The sequence below is a fragment of the Panulirus ornatus genome, chromosome 69, assembly GCF_036320965.1.
Source record: "Panulirus ornatus isolate Po-2019 chromosome 69, ASM3632096v1, whole genome shotgun sequence".
Classification (NCBI taxonomy): domain Eukaryota; kingdom Metazoa; phylum Arthropoda; class Malacostraca; order Decapoda; family Palinuridae; genus Panulirus; species Panulirus ornatus.
This window is the reverse complement of record NC_092292.1, coordinates 16,753,449-16,777,654: the sequence shown is the minus strand read 5'-3', so window position 1 is coordinate 16,777,654 and position 24,206 is coordinate 16,753,449. Positions and strand designations below refer to the sequence as shown.

At 47.2% G+C, this 24,206-nt stretch overlaps 1 protein-coding gene across 4 annotated transcripts in view; it reads left to right on the top strand.

Annotated features, from left to right (window-relative positions):
• The window catches only part of LOC139747641 (tetraspanin-1-like), a 245,716-nt gene that overhangs the window by 143,434 nt on the left and 78,076 nt on the right, over window positions 1–24,206 (top strand). For all 4 annotated transcript variants that reach the window (XM_071660147.1, XM_071660150.1, XM_071660148.1 and 1 more), the window contains one exon: window positions 22,744–22,813. In XM_071660147.1, coding sequence (XP_071516248.1) covers window positions 22,748–22,813 — 66 coding nt within the window. In that variant the 5' untranslated portion in view covers window positions 22,744–22,747. The remainder of the gene's footprint in view (window positions 1–22,743; window positions 22,814–24,206) is intronic.

Genomic DNA, 24,206 nt, shown 5'->3' with positions numbered 1-24,206 from the left:
TCTCTCTCTCTCTCTCTCTCTCTCTCTCTCTCTCTCTCTCTCTCTCTCTCTCTCTCTCAAAGAAATCAAGACGTCTCTACAAAATCAGTCTCTGTCCTTTTCCATCTCCAGATCGTCAACCATCGCGACATTTTTAACTACACTCCCTCACCCACCCACGAGCAAGTCCCGCTCAGACCAATGACTCATCTGGTTATTTCCTGATCAAGAAATTAACATTGAGCGTAACTTTGTTTTCTTCCGAGTTAGGAAACATCCGTCCCCCAGCGGGAGGAACTGAGCTGTGAGTCGTGACCTTTGGCGGGAATCGAGTGACCCGTGTGTGTGTGTGTGTGTGTGTGTGTGTGTGTGTGTGTGTGTGTGTGTGTGAGGCAGGTCATCACCCCTTCCGATCTGCCCAGCATCCAGAGTCGAACTTGTTTCCCAAAAGTGGTATACCAAAGCTCTTCTGTCAAGGGTCCTTTCCCCTACTAGCTCCTCCTCCTCCTCCTCCTCCTCATCCTCTTCTCTTCCTCCCAGTACCCACCCATCGCCACCCCTCGCTACATTACACCAGAAGAATCTTGCCAAAAATACGCCAGGCTTTCGTGTTTCCCATAGCCTCTGTGCTTCACGTCCCCCGTCTCTCCACAGCCCTACGTTAAGGAGGAGTCTTGCATGCGCCGCGCCTCACCCACCCACCCACCCACACCTGCCCTCCTAACCTTTGTAGGGCCATTAGCTGATGGTATCGTCCAAACAATACCTCACGTGAACCCTTCCTTAGCACGTGTTGGCCTCGGGTCCGTTCCGGATTCACGTGGCCCAATACGTGTGGTGTGGCTTGCAACATTGTTTTTTTTGAACTTAGTGAGCCACAGGGCTTTGGCGCGTTGAGATCACCAGGTGGAATCTCATAGCATGGGTGACGGCACGTGGTCGTCCTCCTCGTTCTATCAAGGCACGTGTTGACGGCACGTGGTCACAATAGCCGTAAAGTCAGACAGGCAGGAGCTGTGAGTGCGCTGCTGCAGTGCCCAGTGTAGCAGAGGGAGAGGTGAGAGGCGAGTGGTTCGTCTTTAACAGCAGCAGAACCGCCCGCTTCTCTCTCTCTCTCTCTCTCTCTCTCTCTCTCTCTCTCTCTCTCTCTCTCTCTCTCTCTCTCTCTCGTTCTCGCTCGCTCGCTCCCCCTGCCGCACCTGTCCTATGTATAACACATGCCGGGCTGGGCCGAGTTGGGCGGGGTGGAGAGCATCGGGGCGGAGGAGGGAAGGAGAGGAGGGGGGGCATTGCATTGGGGGTGTGGGGGTGGGGGGAGAGCAGCAGCCGAGGTTGGAGCTGGAACACAACTGGGGGGTTGTGGAGGGGGGTGTGAGAGGAGGAGAAGACGGGGCGTGGTGATGGGACGGAGAGGGACGTGTTTGAGCCGGAACAGAAGACTAAACGGGGCGCAGCTGCTGGGGAACACGGAGTGTGAGGGATGGCATGGGACAGATCGACTTAGAACGTGATGGTCGATTAGGATGGGGATGTAGGATAGGGAAAAATGGAACAGGAACCGGGTTTAGAGCAGGACAGAAGAGATGAGAGCTGGTTTGGGATATGACGCTGTATAACAGAGCTGTCTTAGGATGGGGGTATTGTATAATAAAGCTGGCTTAGAATAGGGTACTTCATATTAGATCTAGCTTGAGGCGAGACAGGAGTTATGTAAGTTGCTTTCCAACGAGGTAGGACCTACGGGGAGATGCACACAGACGCTCCAAGCCTTAAGAAAGACAGTGTTTCCTCCAGTGTTTCCTCCAGAATCCCTCAAAGCCATGAGAGAAACACCGCTCGTCCTGCACTACAAACTCTAAACGGCTCTCAACCCAGCCGAGCTGCTGTCATTCTTAAGCAACACACACACACACACACACACACACACACACACACACACACACACACACACACACACACACACACACTCTAAATAAGAACAAACATTATCAACAAACCATTCAGCACTTCAGGAAACGCACACCACAGGATTTTTTTTTACATCCCACATCTGTCATCTGTAGCCCCATGTTGCTTGACAACCCTTTTCTTTTCCTCGCCAGACCACGAACAAAAGAGAGTTGAATTAGGGCGTGGCAGAACCAGAGCAAAGCAGGCTTGTGGCTGGGGTGGGTGGGGGGGTTAGAGCAGCAAAGGGCTTGTGGCTTGTGGAGTGGGAGGGTGGGTGGAGGTCACTCTGGCTTGGACCTCCTGGTAATATCTCGCATCTCTCTGGACAGCGGCAGCTGAGGAACGGGTCACTCGATCTCCAACGATCCTTCTGATAACATGAGGCAGTCAGGTGTCCAGATGACCAATAGAGACCCGTTGTTCCAACAGTAAGTCACCCCTAAGGCCTTTGTGTCTCACCGTGTTGTCTGTAGGGAGGGAAATACGTGTAGGCAATCAGTACACACACACACACACACACACACACACACACACACACACACACACACACACACACACACACACACATGAAGCTCTCTCTCACCAAACCTCAGAAAATGTAAGGAAGCAGGCGACTGAAATTCAAAGTCACTTTTACAATTAGTTTCATCGACAGAAGACACATGCACTCAGGTACGTTCACGTAGAACATCACGGACGCTACGTCTGAACTACAGCTAAATGTAGAACGTCTACAGACCACATCAGAGGCACGTGTCTGTGTGTGTCAACTACATCCTGCCCACATTGAGAACATCAGGGAGAGAATGAGAGACTTCAAAATATTCACTAGACCAGCCCAGCTACACAGAGTACACGAAAATAGGAGACGCAGCATCAAACAGCCTGGTATTCCAGGACGCTACCAGAGAGGCTTGGTCACAGATCGAGCCGCGGGGCGAGAGTAAAGTCCTCAGAGCCACAGCAAGGCATAAACACACGTCTGGACATGAAAAGACACACACACACACACACACACACACACACACACACACACACACACAAGCACACTCGGCCGCCCATAGACTTGCCCACAGACGTTCATCAAACATAAACATGGACAGGGGCAGCAATAGCGAGGAGACCTCAGTTGGCTAGTGAGCTGAGAGCACCTTCATCCATAACGTTAAGCCTCCTTCGAATCCACCCCCTTTCTCAGCCGCAGGATCATATATGCGAACCCCGACCCTCTAAGTTTATGTCTTACCCACTCTGGGGTTCCCAGAGTGAGCGAGCTCACTGCTGTTGAAAATAACGGCAGTAAAATATAGCGTGAGGCAAGCTAGCAATACAGGAGGTCTGGAGATATGGCCCTGGGGTCCTGGGTTCATGTGAGTCGTTCGCTGGCACAGGTAAGAGCGAGTCGTTCGCTGGCACGGACGAGAGCGAGTCGTTCGCTGGCACAGGCGAGAACCCCAGCCCTTGGATGTGTGGTTCCAGTGCTACACAAACAAGAGTCCCGGCCCATGGCTGTGTGGCTCCAGTGCTACACACACACACACACACACACACACACACACGAGAGCGCCCCGGCCCGGTGCCGCGTCACACGACTCTCGAAAAAAGACCTTTCTCGTAAAACACAGCCGAGCCTTATGGACTATTAACAAGCAGTAAAGTGGAGTAATGAGTCCATTATCTCCTCTGCTCGCCTGTATTCGAGTATGATGACGCATACGATTGCAGGCGAGTTGCATCAGGATTCTGAAGTCTTTTAAAGGGACTTACCTTAACTGGTGCATATTACAGTTTGTCGTTCTTTGTAACGGCACGAGATGTTTGTGAAGCCATGAGAGCAGTAAGAAAACTCGATTCGATATAATGAGTCGGTAAATCTCTCTCTCTCTCTCTCTCTCTCTCTCTCTCTCTCTCTCTCTCTCTCTCTCTCTCTCTCTCTCCCTTTTTTGTCTTTTTTTTTCCTCCCAGGCGTTTGAATTGTGGTTATTAAGGAGGGGAGACTCAGGTGCCGGGTGTCTTAACTGCATTGTTTCGCCAGGTTTACTGGTCATTTATATCACGGAGGCAGGTCCTCCAGGCTCAAGGCACGCCCTCCTTCTTGCCCACATTTATTCCCTGGAGGTCTGCGTTAATCCACTTTTTTTCCCAGTGTCATGTGTCCAGGTGGAGGAAGACAAGTTATCTTTCTTTTACAACCGCATTGATGTTATTCATGTGTCTCGTACGACTTCTGTTTCTTTACGTCATTTTTTTATTTCAAATTATTTTTCCATTAACTGAACAGAACCGTAATATATCTTTAATTATCTGGAGACTATATATTTTTTTTCCTCCCCTCCATTTTCTATCCACTGATTGTAAGAATTGTTTATCATAGTTTCTTTAGTAAAGTGAACTCAGTTGAATTCTCCCGTTAGCTAGTGAGGCGAAGTTAAGGAATGGATGCCGTTCGAATCTCTCTCTCTCTCTCTCTCTCTCTCTCTCTCTCTCTCTCTCTCTCTCTCTCTCTCTCTCTCTCTCTCTCTCTCTCTCTCTCTCTCTCTCTCTCCCTCCCTCTCTCTCTCTCTCTCTCTCTCTCTGGCTACCTGGCTCGATCGTATCCCCTCACTGTCGTTTATCACTGGAGACGTGACCGAAATTCTGTCAGAAATGCCTCGATGGTAACCTTGAAGCGCCGTAGGCCGACGTCGCACTCGAAGGAGTCTGAAACACAGGGACCTGGCCAACCTCTCAGACTTGAGAAGGTAACATTAGGAACAAAGGATTCTACTTCGATCGTAAGAGAGAACTTTGCAAACATTTCAGAAATGGTTTCCTCTCGTAGAAGATCAGGCAAGTAAATCTTTGATATTTTTTTCTGGTCAGGTGTGTGTGTGGACGTATAGGTCGCCAGGTGTACACTGAAAGGTCGTCAGATCTATGCAGTGTCTCCAGTTGTTTTATCATAAGCGAATGCGTCCACCAGATGCCCTTCAGATCTGTCACACACACACAGGTCCTCCAGGATACGAGGAGACCTTGCGGTACGCTAGTCAGGTCCTCCGTGATCCGAAGGCCTCACGTCATCCTTTCAGAGGTGCACATCGTAGCCATGCGATGCTGGCCTTCGAAAGCCCCGCGCCTCCTCCCGCTAACTCCTCTGGCTTGGCCTCTTGAAGCCTCCTACTGCGCCTTGGTAGATAAGCCTGGTCATCAGTATTAGACTAATAGCATTGTATGGCTTCAGTGTTATCAAGTCGGTCTTTGTAAGACATCTCATTCCATATCGTATTTACACGTAAAGCCTGACAGTGTCTGAGAAACGCAGTTTGTTTCTCGCTTGGTGCGTTTCTCACGAGACATTGCGCCATATTCCGTGAAATGTCTCATTACTTTCAGCTTGACTGACGCTCGTTAAAGACTGTCTCATCTTGTTAGGCCTTGTTATCTACGGTTTAGGCCAACTTGTGTTTGACTTGGACGTAAACTCTGTGAGTGTTGGAGTTTATAGACCCAAAATGTTTCACAAATCTTGATAACTGTTGGACTGTACATCCTAGACCAGTGTTCCTCTCTGGCAGTAGTATTCAAGCCTCGATCGCCAATATGCCTCGATTTCCTTCCCCGAATTTCGCCACCTCCATCTGTTTGTCGTGTTCGTCTGATAAGTCGTCGTCTTAGTCGGGTGTTTGGGCAAGGTACTCCTTGTCCACTAGTTCCTCTTGTCATACGTAATGTTGCATTCGTGAAAGCATTTAACCACGTAATCACTCCGAACCCACTCACTCACCCCAACATTAAGTCTCATATAATCATTACTCTCGGGAGGTGGCTGCAGTGGCCCAGGAACTGTGTCTTAAGGATCTTGAGAAATGAAGATCTGGACGAATGACTGCATTCATCCACCTCTGGATGAATGACTACATCATCCACCTGTGGACGAATGACTTCATCCATGATAATCCTCACGTACGGATCGTCGTCATGTGCGAGTGGTAAGAATGACCAAGATGCCCATGTGAATGACTGTGGCCTTTATGAATGACTGGGAGTTTTCTCTGAATGACCGAGATATCTTTTGAATGACTGTGATCTCTATGGAAGGCAAGAGGTTCCCATGAATGACTGTGATCTCTATGGAAGGCATGAGGTTCCCATGAATGACTGTGTGGTCTCTGTGAATGACTGGTGGTCCCTTCCGTAAATGGCCGAGGTCGATTATGAGTGACTGTGGTCTCTTCTATGAACGTCTCATGTGTCTAATGTGAATCACTGTGGTTTGTTGTGAATAATTGGACACTCTTATGAATGACTGTGTGGTCTCTTGTGAATGACTGTGTGGTCTCTTGTGAATGACTGTGGTGTCTTGTGAATGACCGTCCTTCGCCTGTGGTTTCTGCCTGTTCATCTCTGGACAAGACGACTGTGTGGGACTCATCTTTCACCAAGTGAATGTGACTTCGTAACTGGAGATCTTTTGACTGTTACACACTCGGCCATTTTGGTCCAACGTGTATCATCCTGTGAAAAGTATTGGGGTCCCTCTGGAGATGTGCTAGTCTTAGCCCTTCACTCTTGACCGTAGTTGATCATAAAAAAAAAAAAATCTTATAACCTGTTCCCCAGGGCAGTTCTCTTGATATTGCACCAGGATGTTTACTGTTAACGCCGGCCATTCCTGTAGGATATACCAGCGGGAGACAGGAGGATCGTAAGAGCCAGTCCTAGCCAAGGGGAAGGGGGTCGCTTTTCTCCCTTTATACAACGTCTGGGTCCGCTATGGTCAGCGTCCATCTTGAAGGCTTCTGTCCTCAGTGGATGAGCGCAGTTACTGTCTGGGGGTCGTATGCCGCTGACCGCTATCCGGTAGGGAGGAGGCCTTTTACCGGCATAGAGCAGGCCTTTTACTGGTGGGGTGCAGGCCATTTGCTAACAGGGGGTAGGCCTCTTACTGGTGGGGAGCAAGCCTTTTTTGCTGCTAGGGAACAGGCCTTGAACAGGCTTGGAGTAGGACCTTTGCAAAGGGTAACAGGCCCTCTTTTTTTTTTAGGGAGCAGGCCTTTTGCTGACCTGTTCACTTTTACTGAGAGGGAACAGGTCTTTTCCTGATGGGGATTAGGCCTTTTACTGGCGAGGAGGTGGTCTTTTCCTGTCAGTGATCAAATTTTTGATTGGCAGAGAGCACACGTTTTACTAGCAGGGAGCAGGCCTTTCACTGGCGGCTGTGAGGGGAAGTAGCGCTCGTCCGTAGAACACCCAGAACTTAAAGTCAGTCTGTTCTTCCAGCCCGTGGCTTGACGCCCTCCATCACTGAACCCCCTCACTACTGAACTTCCACACTGGTGGACCCCTTGCTTATGAAACCCCTCACAGTTTTGAGTCTACGCATTATTGAACGCCCACACCGTTGAACGCCCACACTATTGAACACCCACACTACTGAACGCTGAGGTTGGTTACCCCTTTATGGCCCATTCCCCGTCTGTCGCAGGGAAGGTCTCCTCGCCAGGGTTTCGAAGGCGAGTCGCCTGAACCTCCATTCCAGCAAGATGGAGGAAGGAAATTTAAGTGTGTTACATCCACAATATTTATGCTGGAGTGTTGCGAGTCTTCCATAAATGTTTGATCGGAATGTGGTCCTCTGCACAGTAATATGCCACGAACGTTTCGTATATTCTTAGGTAAGGAATTGCCTCGCTATTTCAGCTGCCTTGCATACAGCAGTGAAATTAGAATGTCTGAGCCATGTTTTACCGAAAGTGAATGATGAATGCAAATGCCGGTATGATACGGATGTATGATGTATAACCTATTCCATTGGATGAACTTAACGTACAGTTGAGTTTATCTCAACATGGCAAGAATACAAGTGAGTGTATAATTATACAGTACCTCACTTGGTGTACTGATGTATTATTCATACTGCCGCTCGGGTCCAATATGTGGGGCATTTCTGATAAATGCATGACCGAGGCCAGCGAAGGAAATAAGAGGATAAGAATAGGGAGAGATGCGAAATATTCATACATACGTATATACATGCGAAATATTCATACATACGTATATACATGCATGCTTACGTACATTCATACACGAGCCTGCATTTATTTGGAACTGAACAGCTCTGTCCTTTGGTATCTTGTGGGGCTTGCGTAAGGAACCCAAGTTATGCACAACGAAGTCCTTTGAAATGTACAGTTATGTCCCCCGTATCATCTTGTGTACATGGGAATGGAGGAAAAGGTCAGATAGATATTTAGATAGATAGATGGATAGATGAGTGCTAAAATGATAGAAGTAAGTTTGGATAATAATGATAATAATAGCAATAATGATAATGATGATAACCGTAATGATAGTCGTAATAATAATAATGATGATAATGATAGCAATAATGATAATTATGATGATGATAACAATGATAATGATAATTATAATAATGATGATAACAATGACAATGATGATAGTAATAATAACAATGATGGTGATGATAGGTATGATAATAATGATAATGATACGATCCACAACCATCACAACCAACACCAGTGAAGCCATCGAGTTGATGTAGCACAGTAACCACGACAGCCAGTGGGTGTTGTTGCCCTCCTGTGAAGAACACACTCAAAGGCAGCGAACAATAGGGGTGATGGTAGAAGGGAAAATGGCCACTCGGCCTCCCCCCACGCCACACAAAAGACTCAAAATTTACGAAATTTATACCAGTACTGGGGAACTGGGTTGGGGGGGACACACACACACACACACACACACACACACACACACACACACACACACACACACACCACACACACACACACACTTCCCCAGACTTACTTAAGTCAGGCTAAGTTCCACTGGGTTGGGTGAGTGATCTCCATCGTGAGATGTATTTCTGCTACCAGCACCGTGACAACCTCTTAAGGCCATTGAGAGCAGCGGTGCACTACAACAGTACAACGAAGGTGCGCCGACACGGTACGTATCGCTGCGTAGCGTCAGTAGTGCCTGCAGCGACGGTACGCATCGCTGCGTAGGGTCAGTGCACAGTGCAGCGACGGTACGCGTAGCTTAAGGTCCACAGGCTCTGTTGTTAAGTCGAGCGTACACAGAGCCAGCCTCTCTTTGCCGGGCCGCCGGTCCCTTCCTCTCTCTCTCTCTCTCTCTCTCTCTCTCTCTCTCTCTCTCTCTCTCTCTCTCTCTCTCTCTCTCTCGTGGCAGGAGCTGCCACTTGTCAGCCTGTGAGGTTTATGCTCCCGTCTGTCCCAATGTGTTTTATTTAGGTCTAAAATCTTTTCCATGATCTTTTCCATTCGTCTTTCCCCTCCTCCTCCTCCTCCTCCTCCTCCTCCTCTTCCTCCTGTCACCAGAAGGGGAGGGAAGGCACGCCCTGGTGTCCTTCTATCTGCCCACTGGAAAGGCTGGAGTAATTTCTTCCTCTCTCTCTCTCTCTCTCTCTCTCTCTCTCTCTCTCTCTCTCTCTCTCTCTCTCTCTCTCTCTCTCTCTCTCTCTCTCTCTCATTGTGTAAGCAGGAAAATCATTTCACCTCAGCTGGGATTAACAACTTGGACCCAAAGAAAAGATAATGTTTCCTGATGAGAGAGGGCGTCCGTGGTGGCATGGTGGTTGGTAGGGATTGCTGTTTTCTCTGCAGTCGTATTCCTCGAGACGTGGGTTCGATCCCACGGCCTGGCAGTGTGTGTGTGTGTGTGTGTGTGTGTGTGTGTGTGTGTGTGCTCCGGGGACCTTCCACAGACACATCTCGTGCTTGTAGACCAACTCTGAACCTCTCTGGCAAGGGAGGCTCCCACTTCCAGGGGAGAGAGAGAGAGATAGATAGATAGATAGATATATATATATATATATATATATATATATATAGAGAGAGAGAGAGAGAGAGAGAGAGAGAGAGAGAGAGAGGACGTAAAAGTCCCTTAAACTTTTACTCACACACACACACTCGTGTGACATCCTTACAGGCTGGGTGCTTAACGCTGCTGGACCGTGTGCTGTTTACACCAAGGGTCCTCCTCGTAGGACTTGGTCCCGCCATTGGAGTTATCCAGGGGCCATTAAGTTCACCACAGGACTCGAACATCACCACAGCAGGAGGCAGAAAACTCACCTCAGAGGACCCCCTTTCTCCCTCCCCACTTCCCCACCCAAGACACATCCAGCGGAAGGACCCACCCAAATCCCCCGACAAGAGAGGCCAAAATTCTCCCCAGAATCCACCCAGGTCTTAGTGAGGAAAGGGAGGGAGAAAAAAGAACACCATTTTCTTTGTAGAGGCTCTTCCTCGAACTCACCCACTGTCGGAAGCAGAGAATCCGTGCCAAGGTCCGTCCCGCTGGCCATGCCGAAAACGGCGATGCATTCTGATGAGGTCTTTAAAAGGACCTCTCTCTCTCTCTCTCTCTCTCTCTCTCTCTCTCTCTCTCTCTCTCTCTCTCTCTCTCTCTCTCTCTCTCTCAAGGTCCTTCTAGTACTCGTGTCTCTCTCTCTCTCACACACACACAGACGCCCACGTCACCCCTCGGCACCATAGTAATCCCAGAGAATGTTATTACCTCCTCTGCTCCCCCAGACCTGCAGCTGTGTATATCATTAACATTTTTTTTTCTAAACAAAAGACCTTTTCTCTCTCTCTCTCTCTCTCTCTCTCTCTCTCTCTCTCTCTCTCTCTCTCTCTCTCTCTCTCTCTCTCTCTACTTTTGACCAACTAGAATTCTATTTTCATCGCTTGGCCTTGAAGGTCGGGGAGTGACCTCCATAACAGAGAGATCGCTTAAAAATGCATAGACCCCGATCTGGTTTATGATCTATTTCACTGTACGTATACATAGAATTACTCAGAGGAAGGATTCTCTTCACTGCTTACAGTGTCTTTAAGGCTAAACAGTGATTTGTAACTTAAGGAGTTCTCCGTGCGTTGAGACGTGGAGATGACACATGCTTAGGTCGTAGTTTAAGCATATGATGATCGTTAGCAACTTGTGCACGACGGTACGATCCTTGAGCACCCCCAACACGACCCCTTGAGCACGACCATATGGCCCCCTCGAACGACGGGTACGACCCTTGAGTATCATGGCTTAGCCTTTGGCCTGACCTTGAAGTGTTGGGACGAAGACCAAACTATCAGATCTAAGGGCTATACCCTCGTGCTCATGTGTCCACTGCCATGGTGTTCAAGAGGTTGTACCGTCGTACTCATGTGTCCTGCCATGGTGTTCAAGAGGTTGTACCGTCGTACTCATGTGTCGTGCCATGGTGTTCAAGAGGTTGTACCGTCGTACTCATGTGTCGTGCCATGGTGTTCAAGAGGTTGTACCGTCGTACTCATGTGTCGTGCCATGGTGTTCAAGCGGTTATACCCTCGTGCTCATGTGTCCACTGCCATGGTGTTCGAGCGGTTATACCGTCGTGCTCAGGATGGTACCATCTTAGTCAAGGGTTCTGCCGTCGTGCTCAGTGAGTCAGACGTAGCGCTTACAGGCCATAAAACTCAGTTGAAGACCAACACGGTACCATCATCAGACCTAAAACCATTACACACATCACTGTCCACAGCCGTGTGTGTTGCACACACACACACACACACACACACACACACACACACACACACACACACACACACACCACAACAGCAACACTTGGTTCACAGTGAGAACGACCATCGTCAAACGTACGTCGAGCTACAAGATAAGGAGACCAATGGCTCGAGGAAGAGTCAGGATGGTCCTCCCGGCCTATGTCTGAGATCCGTAAGGGATGTTCGGCAGTTAATGTGTTCTTTGGCATCTCTCCACGCCAGCTCTGTGTTCGTGATTCCTCATGCTATGACAAACATCCTCGTCAGGACCCAATGGTCTGCTATGGTCGACTCTCTTGTTTACAGTGCGTTTGACATTTTTCAACTTTTTGTTTTACTAATAAGATCTCTTATGAATTTTCTTCTACGAAGCTTCAGAAATATATAGGTATTTTGTTGCTGTAAGGCCTGACACTATATTTCTCTTTGGTGTCTAGGATACACAAGGAAAGGTCAGGTCAAGCCAGGTAAAGTTGGGTCACCACGTCCATCTCCAGACTCGAAGAGCCAGAAGGGGTTCCCCCATTACTTCCACTCGTTTCCTCCACACCCGTTTTCCCTCGCTCTTTGTAGCACTCGTCTACTTCCTCTCCCCTTTAGCAGCCAGGCAGCGACCCCATGAGTGTTCCAATCAACCCTGAACGCAACCTCGAGCCCTATCTAACGTCTCTTTACAGACATAGCCTTCCCCCTGCTGCTGCTGTTGCTGTCCCCCACCACCGCCTCCTGCAGGAGGTAAATGAATAGCCCAGTCGTTTGATCCTCTACTTTAGCCGTGTTAGACCTACAGGGGTTGTAGAAGAGGAGGGTGGTATGTGGAAAAGGCACTGTGGGAGCTGGAGAGGGACTGTGGGAGTGGAAGAGGCACTGTGAGAGCTTGAGAGGGACTGTGGGAGTGGAAGAGGCACTGTGAGAGCTGGAGAGGGACTGTGGGAGTGGAAGAGGCACTGTGGGAGCTGGAGAGGGACTGTAAGGGGTGGAAAAGGCACTGTGGGAGTGGGAGAGACATTCTAGGGGTTGGGAGAAGGCCTGTTAGGGAGGGTTAGAGAGAGAGAGAGCCCGTAGATATGGGAGAGGAACTGCGTGGGTGTGGGACTGACTCCGGTGCCAAGGGGGTCGTTGGTGCCAGGGAGTCTGTGGTGCCAAGAAATCGATGATGTTAGTGTTAAAGGGCTGGTTGGTGCCAGGGTCACTCGCAAGGGTCAGGTCAAAGGTCAGGCCATCGTCATGGTTGTCATCGTGCTCAAGGGTCGTATCATGGAACTCCAGGGTCGAATCGTCCGTGTGCTCAAGGGCCTCACCATCATGGCCCATGGTTGTACTCTTGTGGTTTAGGGTCTGTCTCCCGGCGTGCTCATTGGTCGTACCGTCGTACTCAAGGGTCGTACCGTGGTGCTCTTGGGTCGTACCGTCGTGCACCCGGATATACTCATATGAAAAACTGAAGTATAAAAGTCCGTAGATGTTGTAAATTACCAGTACCACCGTCGCAGTAGACGGGAAGGGATGTGAGATTCAATCGATCCCCTTTATTTCCTTTAGCTCGAATCACTACTCACGTAAATGTAGATTCATTCCTCACTGATCAACCAGGTTGTTGAGGGTACTTAGGCCAGTGAGCGGCAGCCTCTAACAGCCTGGCTGATCAGGGGAGCAACAATAGCAGCTCTCAGTCCCACACTGAGGCTAGAGACAGCGTCTTTTTCTCTCTTTTCGATGTCTTTTTTTTTCTCTCTCGCTTGCTTACGTTAAACTGCTTTAATACCTAAGCGTTTTCTTCATTTTATTTTAGAATATTTCGTGCACTTATTAGTTTCTTAAATATCCCAGGCATAGATGAAACAACATAACCTCCACTGACATGTATCTGAGGACATAGTGAAGGACATTCTGAAGATTACAGGGGTGTTAGAATCTGTTCCTGTTTGTATCTTGAATGCCTTAGTCCACACATGACGTATGTAGCATTATCCTTTCCACTCTCTTTAGATATGTTCTGTAAACACTAAACAGAACATATCATGAGGAAAACTGACTTTCTCTCTCTGTTTGGTGTGCTTGGTGACAACTGTACCTTGAAGTATCACTCTTAAAATCATTTTTAATTTTCTTAAAAGAAATTCTTCACAAAAAGAAGAAAAAAAATTGTAGCTACACTGGGGAATTATTTTAGGTGTGTGACGATGGCGTCTTAGCTTCTACTGTGGCTGAAAGTGTACATCAAGGGCGAATTGTGGCTTCGATATTTTTTTTTCTTTATGTGTCTACATTTTTCCGGAGTTGATACATTTGGGTCACAGTCATTTTACTGAGTTTTTACACGTAGGACGAGTCTGTGACGGAGAGGTTTACGTTAGGAAGACTGTCTGGTCTGGTAGAAACGAAGGTTGAACTGTGACACGTTTGGAAGACTGTCTGGTCTGGTAGAAATGAAGGTTGAACTGTGGCACGTAAGGAAGACTGTCTGGTCTGGTAGAAACGAAGGTTGAACTGTGGCAGAATATTCTGAGTCGACGGATCAATACAGAGCGATATGGCTATAAGAGCAGCCTATAGAGTAAAGAAATAGCAAGGTGGTCTTTAACGTTAAGTACGATCATCGCCTAGAAAACAGTATGCAATCTCACCTCAACAGCTTCAGTCAGCGGGTTCTTGGATAGTTCTACGTGACACTCGCCCATCAACAAACGACAATATTCGTGTCTGGTTATGACACAGCAAATCCACCTTCAATCCACCTAACAATGAAAATGTTATACACCATTTTTTTTTATATATATAAATATTTCGCCACTGTAAGTCAGTAGCGTTTTGTATCGCCTTCAAATATTCTTTCTAAATAAATGCAGTCAAAGGCATTTTAACTCTTATCAATAGAAAATTGAGGAGTATATTTAGTTGGTTATTTCGGAGACAACCCTAGGATGTACGCCACTAGGACACACACACACGCACACACCACGCACACACACACACACACACACACACACACACACACACACACACACACACACACACACACACACACACACAAGTAAACTCGCTGGAAAAATAAACACAGAAGCTGCAAGCCTTCGAATGTATTTCAGGCCATTTGCAAGGATACAGAGTCAATATATTGACTCTGTATCCTTGAAAATGGCTTTAGATACAGTCGAAAGTTTGGGGCTCCTGTATTTGCCTTTCCAGTGAGTTTACTTATATCCGTGTTTCACGTGGTTTGGCCAGCGAGAAAAGAGGGGTTTGGCCTGCGAGAAAAGAGGGGTTTGGCCTGCGAGAAAAGAGGGGGTTTGGCCAGCGAGAAAAGAGGGGTTTGGCCAGGGAGAAAAGAGGGGTTTGGCCAGGGAGAAAAGAGGGGTTTGGCCAGGGAGAAAAGAGGGGTTTGGCCAGGGAGAAAAGAGGGGTTTGGCCAGGGAGAAAAGAGGGGTTTGGCCAGCGAGAAAAGAGGGGTTTGGCCAGCGAGAAAAGAGGGGTTTGGCCAGCGAGAAAAGAGGGGTTTGGCCAGGGAGAAAAGAGGGATTTGGACGGCGAGAAAAGAGGGGATTTGGCCAGCGAGAAAAGAGGGGTTTGGCCAGCGAGAATCTAAAAAGTTTACAGGATAAAAGGTCGTGAGAATTCTAAAGGTCCTTTGCGTCTATAACCGGACAAGAATACTAATGTAGTCCTTAGGCAGAGTCTTGGATTACCTACCACGAGAGGAGAATGCTGAAGTAAACTCAACTCTTAAAATTCGGGTTGACTTCGAACGAAAGAGGACTGATGTAGACTGCCCGTAAAGTCCGAGTTTACTCCGAAAAACACTTAAGGTAGTCTCCAGGTAAACTCTCTGGAGCTTAGCGCAGTACGCACCGTTGTTAGTATACCTCTCACGACAATGGCTACAGCGGTGCGTTCCTCCAACGTCGGTCGGTGGGTCTGTCTGACATCTCCGTCGGGTGGGTATCCGTCACACACACACACAGGCGCAACACACACCAGCCGATTCGATGATGCACATCGGAAACGCGGCAGAGTCGGGTGGGGGGAGGGAAGAGCGTCTCTTCCACCTTTGCAAAATGAAGTTTGACACGTTGTTGTGGGGACGATAAAATGGCTCGTATGCTCCAGGTTCCAGACGAGGGTCGTCAGGAGTTGACTGGTTGGGTCTTGCTTTTAACAAGATTGGAGTCGTTTGTCGTGGGGGGGGGGAGGAAAATGGAGGAGGGGTGGTATGTATGTTGAGAGAGAGAGAGAGAGAGAGAGAGAGAGAGAGAGAGAGAGAGAGAGAGAGAGAGAGAGAGAGAGAGAGAGAGGGTGTTCAACAGTGTGTGTTCGTGTGTGTGGGAGGGAGAGCGGGGAGAGGGGGGCGGGCTTGTTATGTAAGTGATGCGGGTGTGTTTGTCTGTGGGACAGAGAAGGGAAGGAGAAAGTACAGACTTGTCCGGGTGTGTGGAATGACAGGGTAATCGACGCGAGGTGGCGACCTGGTTTAGGATGGGATTTCAATGTACGGTCAGTATGGAGGACAGTCTTATTATCATTTACAACCACACACACACACACACACACACACACACACACACACACACACACACACACACACACACACACGGGTCTCCGTGGTGAGGTGGTTAACGTCCCTGACCACGATCAGCATGGGGCAGCCTGGGGTCGGACCTGCATATGTTCGAATCCTGGGCGTGGCAGTCGGCCTACACCCAACCTAGGTGTTTCTCTTCCCCATGAGATTTGGTCGATAAATGGGTACCTGACTTTGGCTGGGATATGTGCGTGCATACATACATAGGGGCAAAGACATGGTACATATATACAAGGTTAGGAGCAACGATTGAAAAATCACTTTCCTCGTAAAACACATATAGTACTAATAGATAGTAAACACACACACACACACACACACACACACACACACACACACACACACACACCGCGTAGCGTCCTAGACTGGTCAATATTCTGAGCCATACGCGACATCACCCACTATGATAATCCCTCACATCTCATTCCTCCTCACGCCTGTTGTGACCCTACAAGAAGGATATAGGACTCCCTCTGGATCGCCAGGGCGTCCGGTGTTTGTCCCTACAGTAGTCTAGGTATTAAGGTGATAATAGCACAGCTTGTGAAGGAGCAACAGGGGTGAATTTGATATAGAATGATAGAGTAATTTTTCTACTTGGCCGTTGGTTCGTTGCATCAGGTTCAAGTCCACGAATTACATGTAGTTCGTCGGTATTTATTCATCTTGTGATCATTCCAAATACTGCTGTTCTTATTTACATAGGAGTACGAGAGATGGGGGGCCCCACGAGTGTAAATCTCCCTCCTCGTTCAGTACAAATGGGTAGTTACACATAACAACATCTCATGTCTCAGTTATTCCTTGATTCAGTGACTCATTTTCTCGAGTTTGATTCACCCCCGAAGTTACGTGAACACAGTCACACTCTCATCCAAACAATCTGTCATTTATCTACTCGGCCTTTTCGTCCTGTCTCTCTCAGAACGCTCCCATCTCTTCATTCACTTGTCTCTATTCGTGTATTCACCAGGCAATATAGAGTCATTCCCTCCCACACACATTGCACCGCCTCCCTCCCTATCCCTCTCTCTCACACCCTCCTCTGCCTCAGCCTTCCCTCTCTCTCACACCCTCCTCCCTCACCCTTCCCTCTCTCTCACACACCCTCCTCTCTCACCCTTCCCTCTCTCTCCCTCCTCTGCCTCACCCTTCCCCCTCTCTCTCCCTCCCCTGCCTCATCCTTCCCTCTCTCTCTCTCTCTCTCTCTCCCCCTTCTCTGCCTCACCCTTCCCTCTCTCTCTCTCCCCCATTCTTGCTTTGAAGGTCTGTAATGGTTGGTGTCTTCAGGTCTCACAGCCCCACACCATCGCCACCATTCACACAAGACTGCCAAAAGCCTCGGTCGTCGGCACGAATCCTTTCGTGGAACGTCCGATCGTTTGTCCAGTGGGAATGGTTGGGATTTCAGGGTGAAGACTTCGAGGATGTTTTAGAAACTGGAGATTTGAAATGCAAAGTGGCATCTGTTGGGTAAATCCTGCCGCGCCAGGTGGAGATGGGTTGATAAAGGAGATTTATTCTAAATGAAGATTATTTTTTTATCCAAAGGGTGGGAATTAAAAGTATTCCCTACGGTTTAAAGCTGGTGTTGGAAGGGATAGTTTTGGCGTGACACAATAAGGGTTTGAGACTGTAACTCTTTGTCGACGTGGATAGGGATGTCTCATGTTGGTGAGCTGGTTCGCTTGCTCTTTCAGACCTGTCCCATACCAGGGCCTTGAAGACGGTCATCATCAACCAACATCCACCAGTCTAAAAATCTTTAAAACACCTTCAGGTGTTGAGGGCATTTCTAAAACCACATACATCTCTCCAACACGAATATGGCTCATGCAGAAGTCTCACGTGAGACGTTGTGAGAGAGTTGGGGGTCCTGTAAACCTGAGGCGGAGGACGAAAGGTGAATTTAGGAGCCTGCAAGTATATAACGTATAGATATCTCACTGAAAGTAGAATACTGGATATTGAAGGCTTGAGATAGAAATCCGGGATTCTTAAACGAGATTAATTTTATTTCCCGAGTTATTTCAATGGATGTAATGGTGTTCAAGCAACAAAGGAAAAAGAGAGAACAGTAGCTCACCTGTTGTTGAGTGTTGGAAAGTTTTTGATGAGGTTGTGATCCGCGACAACAACCCCATATAACCCAGTTAACCAACCGACTCGCTCCCTCCTTCTCCTGTAGTCCTTCACCCACTCCTCTCTCTCTCTCTCTCTGGCACCCCTTTACCCTCACTCTCTGACACTCCTACCCCTCACTCGCTGGTACCCCTAACTGTTCTCTGGCATCCACACCCACTCTTCAGCCCTCCCTCATACCCTCTAGCACCCCAACTCGCTCTCTGGCTATCCCATCCAATGTATGACCCTCTCACCCATTCCACGACCCACTCACAAAAGCCATGACCCTCTCGACCAATTCTCCGATATTCCCACCCAATGTCCCCACCCAACTAACCACTGGCCCTCCACCCACCCATAAACTCTTCCACCTACTGTTCCCACCCCACTATCCACTGGCCCTCCACCTACCGCCTCTCCCACCCACTGAGCCTCCGCTCATTCGCTTAACTGTATTGTTTAAGCTTGTAGACCCGACATCCGGTTTCTATAGATACGTGTCTTATCACTTCATGTAAATTAAGTGCTTCCTTTATCGTTTTTCTCTTGTTTTCAGATGTTACATGTTATTTTTCCTTAATTTTCTTGTTTATCCTTTCTCTTTTCTTTCTTTTCCCCCATTATGTTATCTTTGCACTGTCTGTGTCTCTTCATATTCTGTCTGTCTTTTTATTTTCCTATTATTTTATACTTCCTGAATCCATGACAGATTTTCTTGTATTTACACAGACACAAGGTTTACATATTCTCTTACACAGATGCAGAGGTATACATGTAAACTCACACACACATGCTGGTGGTGTACATAGGAACTCACACATACACAGGGGTGCACAAGTACTCTCACACAGACGTAGGGGTTTACATGTAGAGGTGTACAAGTACGCTCACACAGACACAGGGGTATACAAGTACTCTCAGGCTCAGGAGTTTACCTGTAAACCCATATACTCACCGGGAGGAGACATTTATAGACCCGTTATGGGTACTTTGGAATCCCGAAGGAAATTTCTTGTTTTACACGAGCTGTAAATCTTTGCAAATACCCCAAAGCTGTAAGGGTAAATGAAAAGTATTTCATGGTATTTCAAGGTCTTAACTTGGGAGGGAATTTGTGGTGGCTATTACCGCGAGAGAGAAATTCCAGTCCACGGGGAGAGAGGAGGGGAGGAGGAAACCTGGAAAGGTTCATTTTGGAAGAAGAAATTGGAGAAGATTGGAGGCTTCATTAAAGGTTATTATATTCACTTTTTTGTCGGTGTTGATGGAAATTGAACTCTCGTCTTCTCATCTAGAAATAAGTTTTCTTTTTTCTCCTCCTCCTCCTCTTCTTCTTCTTCTTCTTCTTCTTCATTTCTTCAGAATTTTCCTCCGTCTTGGAAATTATATTCCGTAGGGCTGGGAAACACCCCTAATATCAGGTCCTTAGAGTGGACATACAACATTGGAAATTGGGTCGTGGTTTCCCATCATTACTCACTGCCTTCATGAGGGCATCATGGAAGGTAAAATTCGGGATGTGACTTACTTTACTCTCTTCTCCTCCTACTCTTCCAGTCCTCTTCATTGCTCCCATCAACACTCACCTCCATTCTGTATCTCGACATTATACAGAAAAGTTGCCTTTTGTACGTGGTTGTGTGTGCTTTACGTATGTGTTTATACCTGATTGACTCACGGCTGGGTTCTTGCTCTCGGCTGTATGGCTCTGTTCACAGCAGAGTCCCAGAGCTCTGTCAGGGTGGAGGGAGGTGGGGGACGTGTGTGCAAGTACTTAAACCATCAGGACAAGCTGGCGTCACTCTCGTCTACATATTACGCATCGGAGGCTTGGCTTAACTTTCTCGTTGCTTGAGTTCGTGTTGAAGTAGCTCTGGGAAAAGTTCCAACTTCTTTTTTGTTTTTCACGTAGACTTTAAAGACTTGGATCGGCTTTGGACTAGGCTGCCTTGTTTGTTGATGTTTTCCGTCATTTTTTTTTTCTCCTTCTTTTTCGTCATTTTGTATTAGATGTGAGACACGTTGTTTATTGTCATCTTTCTGTGTTCTTTCCGATCGTCTTCTGTTTCTCTGTTCTTCTCGTGTGTATTATATCATCTCTTACCGAAGCTCTTGCCTCCTCCTTCCTTTCGCTGTCTCTCATACTCTTCCTTTTGCCTCATTCTCTCCTGTCATTCTCTCTCTCTCCTACAAACGGCCTCATTTACCTCTTTTTTTCCCCCTCATTCCGCGTTATGGTGCGAGAGTTCCTCATGTGTTTCCCCCCGCCCCCTCACCCTCACCTCCCTCGACTGATACATCCACTCACAACAGACTGAGCCCCCCACCCCCAAACAGCGCAATAGTGTTCTTTCTCTCAGGGTCGTTCGTTGGGTTCATAGAAGGCGTTCCAGGTGTGCTTTTGGAGATTTTTCGACGCTCGGAGAGCTCCTGGGACGCAATGGTCTGTCTTAATTGCTAAAAGAAAATAGATTGTCGCGAAAGGTGGATATAACGTGATGCTGGAGGACACACACACACACACACACACACACACACACTGGCGGATTGAAGGCTCGAAGTGCGGGGTCTCGGTCCTGATCGAAGCTGTACCGAACCCTCTATCTCGATAGGCATAGTCAGAAGCTTCGGTACAGCTTCGATCAAAAGCGAACTCGGACTTTTTCTCCGGGAATGTTTTTGTTTCATCATACGAATTAAAGGCTTTTGGTGCGCTGTATTCCTGAAAATACTTAAATTCTACTTTAAATTCGTTACAGTTGTATTTGCAGTATACGAATTAAAGGTATTTTTGTACAGTGTTACTGAAAATACCCGAATTCTAAATTTAGATTTTGCCACAGTTTTGGCGGACAGCAAAAGTTCCGATACGGTTTTGGTCGAAGCTTCAATGAACCCTTCGTACACTCCTGCTCGAGGGTCGTGCTGTCGTTCTCAAGAGTCGTACCGTCGTGCTTGAGGGTCGTACCGTCGTACTGAAGGGAGTAAACATAAGAAAGCAATAAGATTATATAGTACACATATTTGTTCTTGTTTATTTTGTAGTTTTATTGACGAAGCCCTGTTAACGCTGCTAACTTAAGAAAACGAGAGATTTTCATTTTCATTTTCTTTGATGAAATGTAAACATTGTCTGTACATGACATGGATAACTAAAGATACATTAGACACTTATGTCACTATTTCCCCCTGAGTTTTTCTTTTTGCATTTTTCGAGAATAAATCGTCAGATTTTTCAATATACGATAATGATACACCATCCCTTTCAAGAGTATATTGGACAGTGTTGCCATCAAATACACTGATGTGATTATCAAGCTATAGTGAGGATAATTTCTATTTTTTTTTTCTCCTCGATAATGGACGAGAGGCGAAGCCATTACTTCTGACGATAGAGCAAGTAGGTGGTGCAATTTCCAGTGGTAGGTCGCCTAATGTCAGGTGAAGTCAGGTAATGATAAGTAATGCCAGGTGAAGTCAGGTGATGTTAGGTGATGCGAGGTGATGTAAGGTGATGCCAGGGGATGTCAGGTGGTGTTAGGTGATGCCAGGTGAAGTCAGGTGGTGTTAGGTGATGTCAGGTGAGATCAGGTGGTGTTAGGTGATGCCAGGTGAAGTCAGGTGGTGTTACGTGATGTCAGGTGAGGTCAGGTGATGTTAGGTGGATTCAGGTGAAGTAAGCTGAGGACCCATATGCTCTCTCTCTCTCTCTCTCTCTCTCTCTCTCTCTCTCTCTCTCTCTCTCTCTCTCTCTCTCTCTCTCTTCGGATTTCCTCATTTTTTTCCCCTCCTGTTCCTCATTTGTTGGTACAGTCCAGAAATATGAGGCAAATAGGGGGGAGAAAATGAGGAGAGGATAAGGGAGGAGAGGCACGGAAGAGGTCTAGGGAGAAGGGAAAGTTACGAAACTTGAGAGAGAGAGAGAGAGAGAGAGAGAGAGAGAGAGAGAGAGAGAGAGAGAGAGAGAGAGAGAGAGAGGTGGGGGAGGGGAGGGTATGGTTATACATTTTCAACGAGGCAATTTAACTTTAGTGTTATTTGGGGATCATAATTGTAAACTGGCCTAGTGGGAGCTGGTGCCTGTATGGGGTGAGAGGGAGTGGGGAGGAATGGAGGTGGGGAGGATAGAAGGGATTTACCAACGACCTAGTTAGTTTGGGAAGGATTAGGGGAGTGAACGAGGTGGTTGGCTTGTTGGCTGGATGATTGGCTGGCTGGCTGGTTGACTGGCTGATTAGCCGAATGACTGACTGATTGGCTAGGTGATTAGCTCCCTGGCTGACTGACTGGCTTGCTGATTAGCTGACTGGATGACAGAGCGTTTCTTCATTTTCTTTAAGATTACCCTTCTTTATATCATATATCTGTCAGCCTGTGTCTGCCAATTACCTCACCAGTCTCTCTTCCCGTCTCTCACAATAGAGAATAAAAGAGTGTTTATTTTTTCTTTAATGTTGATGACAATGTACCCACCAGCTACAGCTGCTGTGGTTGGGAGACATATGATCTGTGTATCAATTTATCTTTCTTCTCCCTCCACAGCAAGATGGCGCTCGACTGTGGCACGGCGTTCGCCAAGTACCTGTTATGTTTCTTCAACTTCATCTTCTTCGTGAGTATTCGATTTTAAGTTTGATGTCCTTCTGTCGTACGTTTAAGCGATGGTTATGTACCCAGGTAGTTGGAGGTGATTGCAGTGGGGGAGGTTTTTATCGCAAGTGGCACTTCAGTATCCTAATGTTTGACCTCACGGATCGACCACTAATGGTACCTGATGCTGGCATAGTCTTGTGTCACCACCATCGACCACCATCGTCAGGTCTCCAACACAGGAACTACCACCACCATCGCCATCACTACTCCTCCTACCACCACCATCGCCACCCCTTTGATCACCACCATCACCATCAGATCCTCAACGCAGGACCCATTACCACCATCACCACCTCTCGCCACCATCACCAACATCCCTTAACCATCCCGAAGCCTAAAGATCATATGGATCCCTCCATTGCCTTCAGCATCTCCGTCTGCGCCATCGTCTTCCCCTCCCCCAGAGGGCGCCTCGAGGTGATCTCCATCCTATGGGTTACCTTGTGTGTGACTTTAAGATCAATATCCATGTAGCCAGGTCAAAGGCCTCTCGTTCCCGGGTAGTCTGCTGGCTTATTCATGGTCTTCAGCTGAGCTATGATTATCAAAGAATATTTATGAAAGATACACAGAGACTGTTGTATCGATGGTGTGTAAATAAATCCATGCTAGGCATTGAAATAGTTCCTCCAGTTCCCAGATATTATGATATATGTCCAGTAAGTTTTTTGTCGATTATCTCTACATATTTCCCCTCTGGTTCCACCCAGTCGTATCCATGTCCTCTCTTAATACTTTGAGATGTGGAGATGCAGTTTGTCAGATGATAATGTCAGCTGCCGAAAAGGGGGAGGGAGGGAAAAAAACCTTGTTAGAAGTTTCCTCATTACGGATCCTGGAGAGGTAAAGAAGGGGGACATTTGATTTCCCATAGCGCGTTGAAACAAATTCTGGATGTGTCTTGAGAAGTGATTCAAAGACTTTCAAAGATGTCGCAGAAATGGTTATTTTTTTTTCCACTTTAGATCTTCCATGATATTTTTTTTTCCACTTTAGATCTTCCATGATATTTTTTTTTTTCCACTTTAGATCTTCCATGATATTTTTTTTTTCCACTTTAGATCTTCCATGATATTTTTTTTTTTCCACTTTAGATCTTCCATGATATTTTATCGTCAAGCGTTTCAGTGTTACGTGAATACTGACAGTGAGTTGATTCTCCAGGATGTTTCGTAATGTCTATTTTTTTTTATGAATATTATATAAACTCGTATTTGTCTCAAGGTCTCAAGCCAACAGCCGATGTATATTTCATCGGATCTTTTTCTGATTTACTTAACAAGGTATCTTGACTTCGATGACACGAGAGATTATCATCTTTAAACAGCTGTAATTACCTGTTTCTTTAAGGG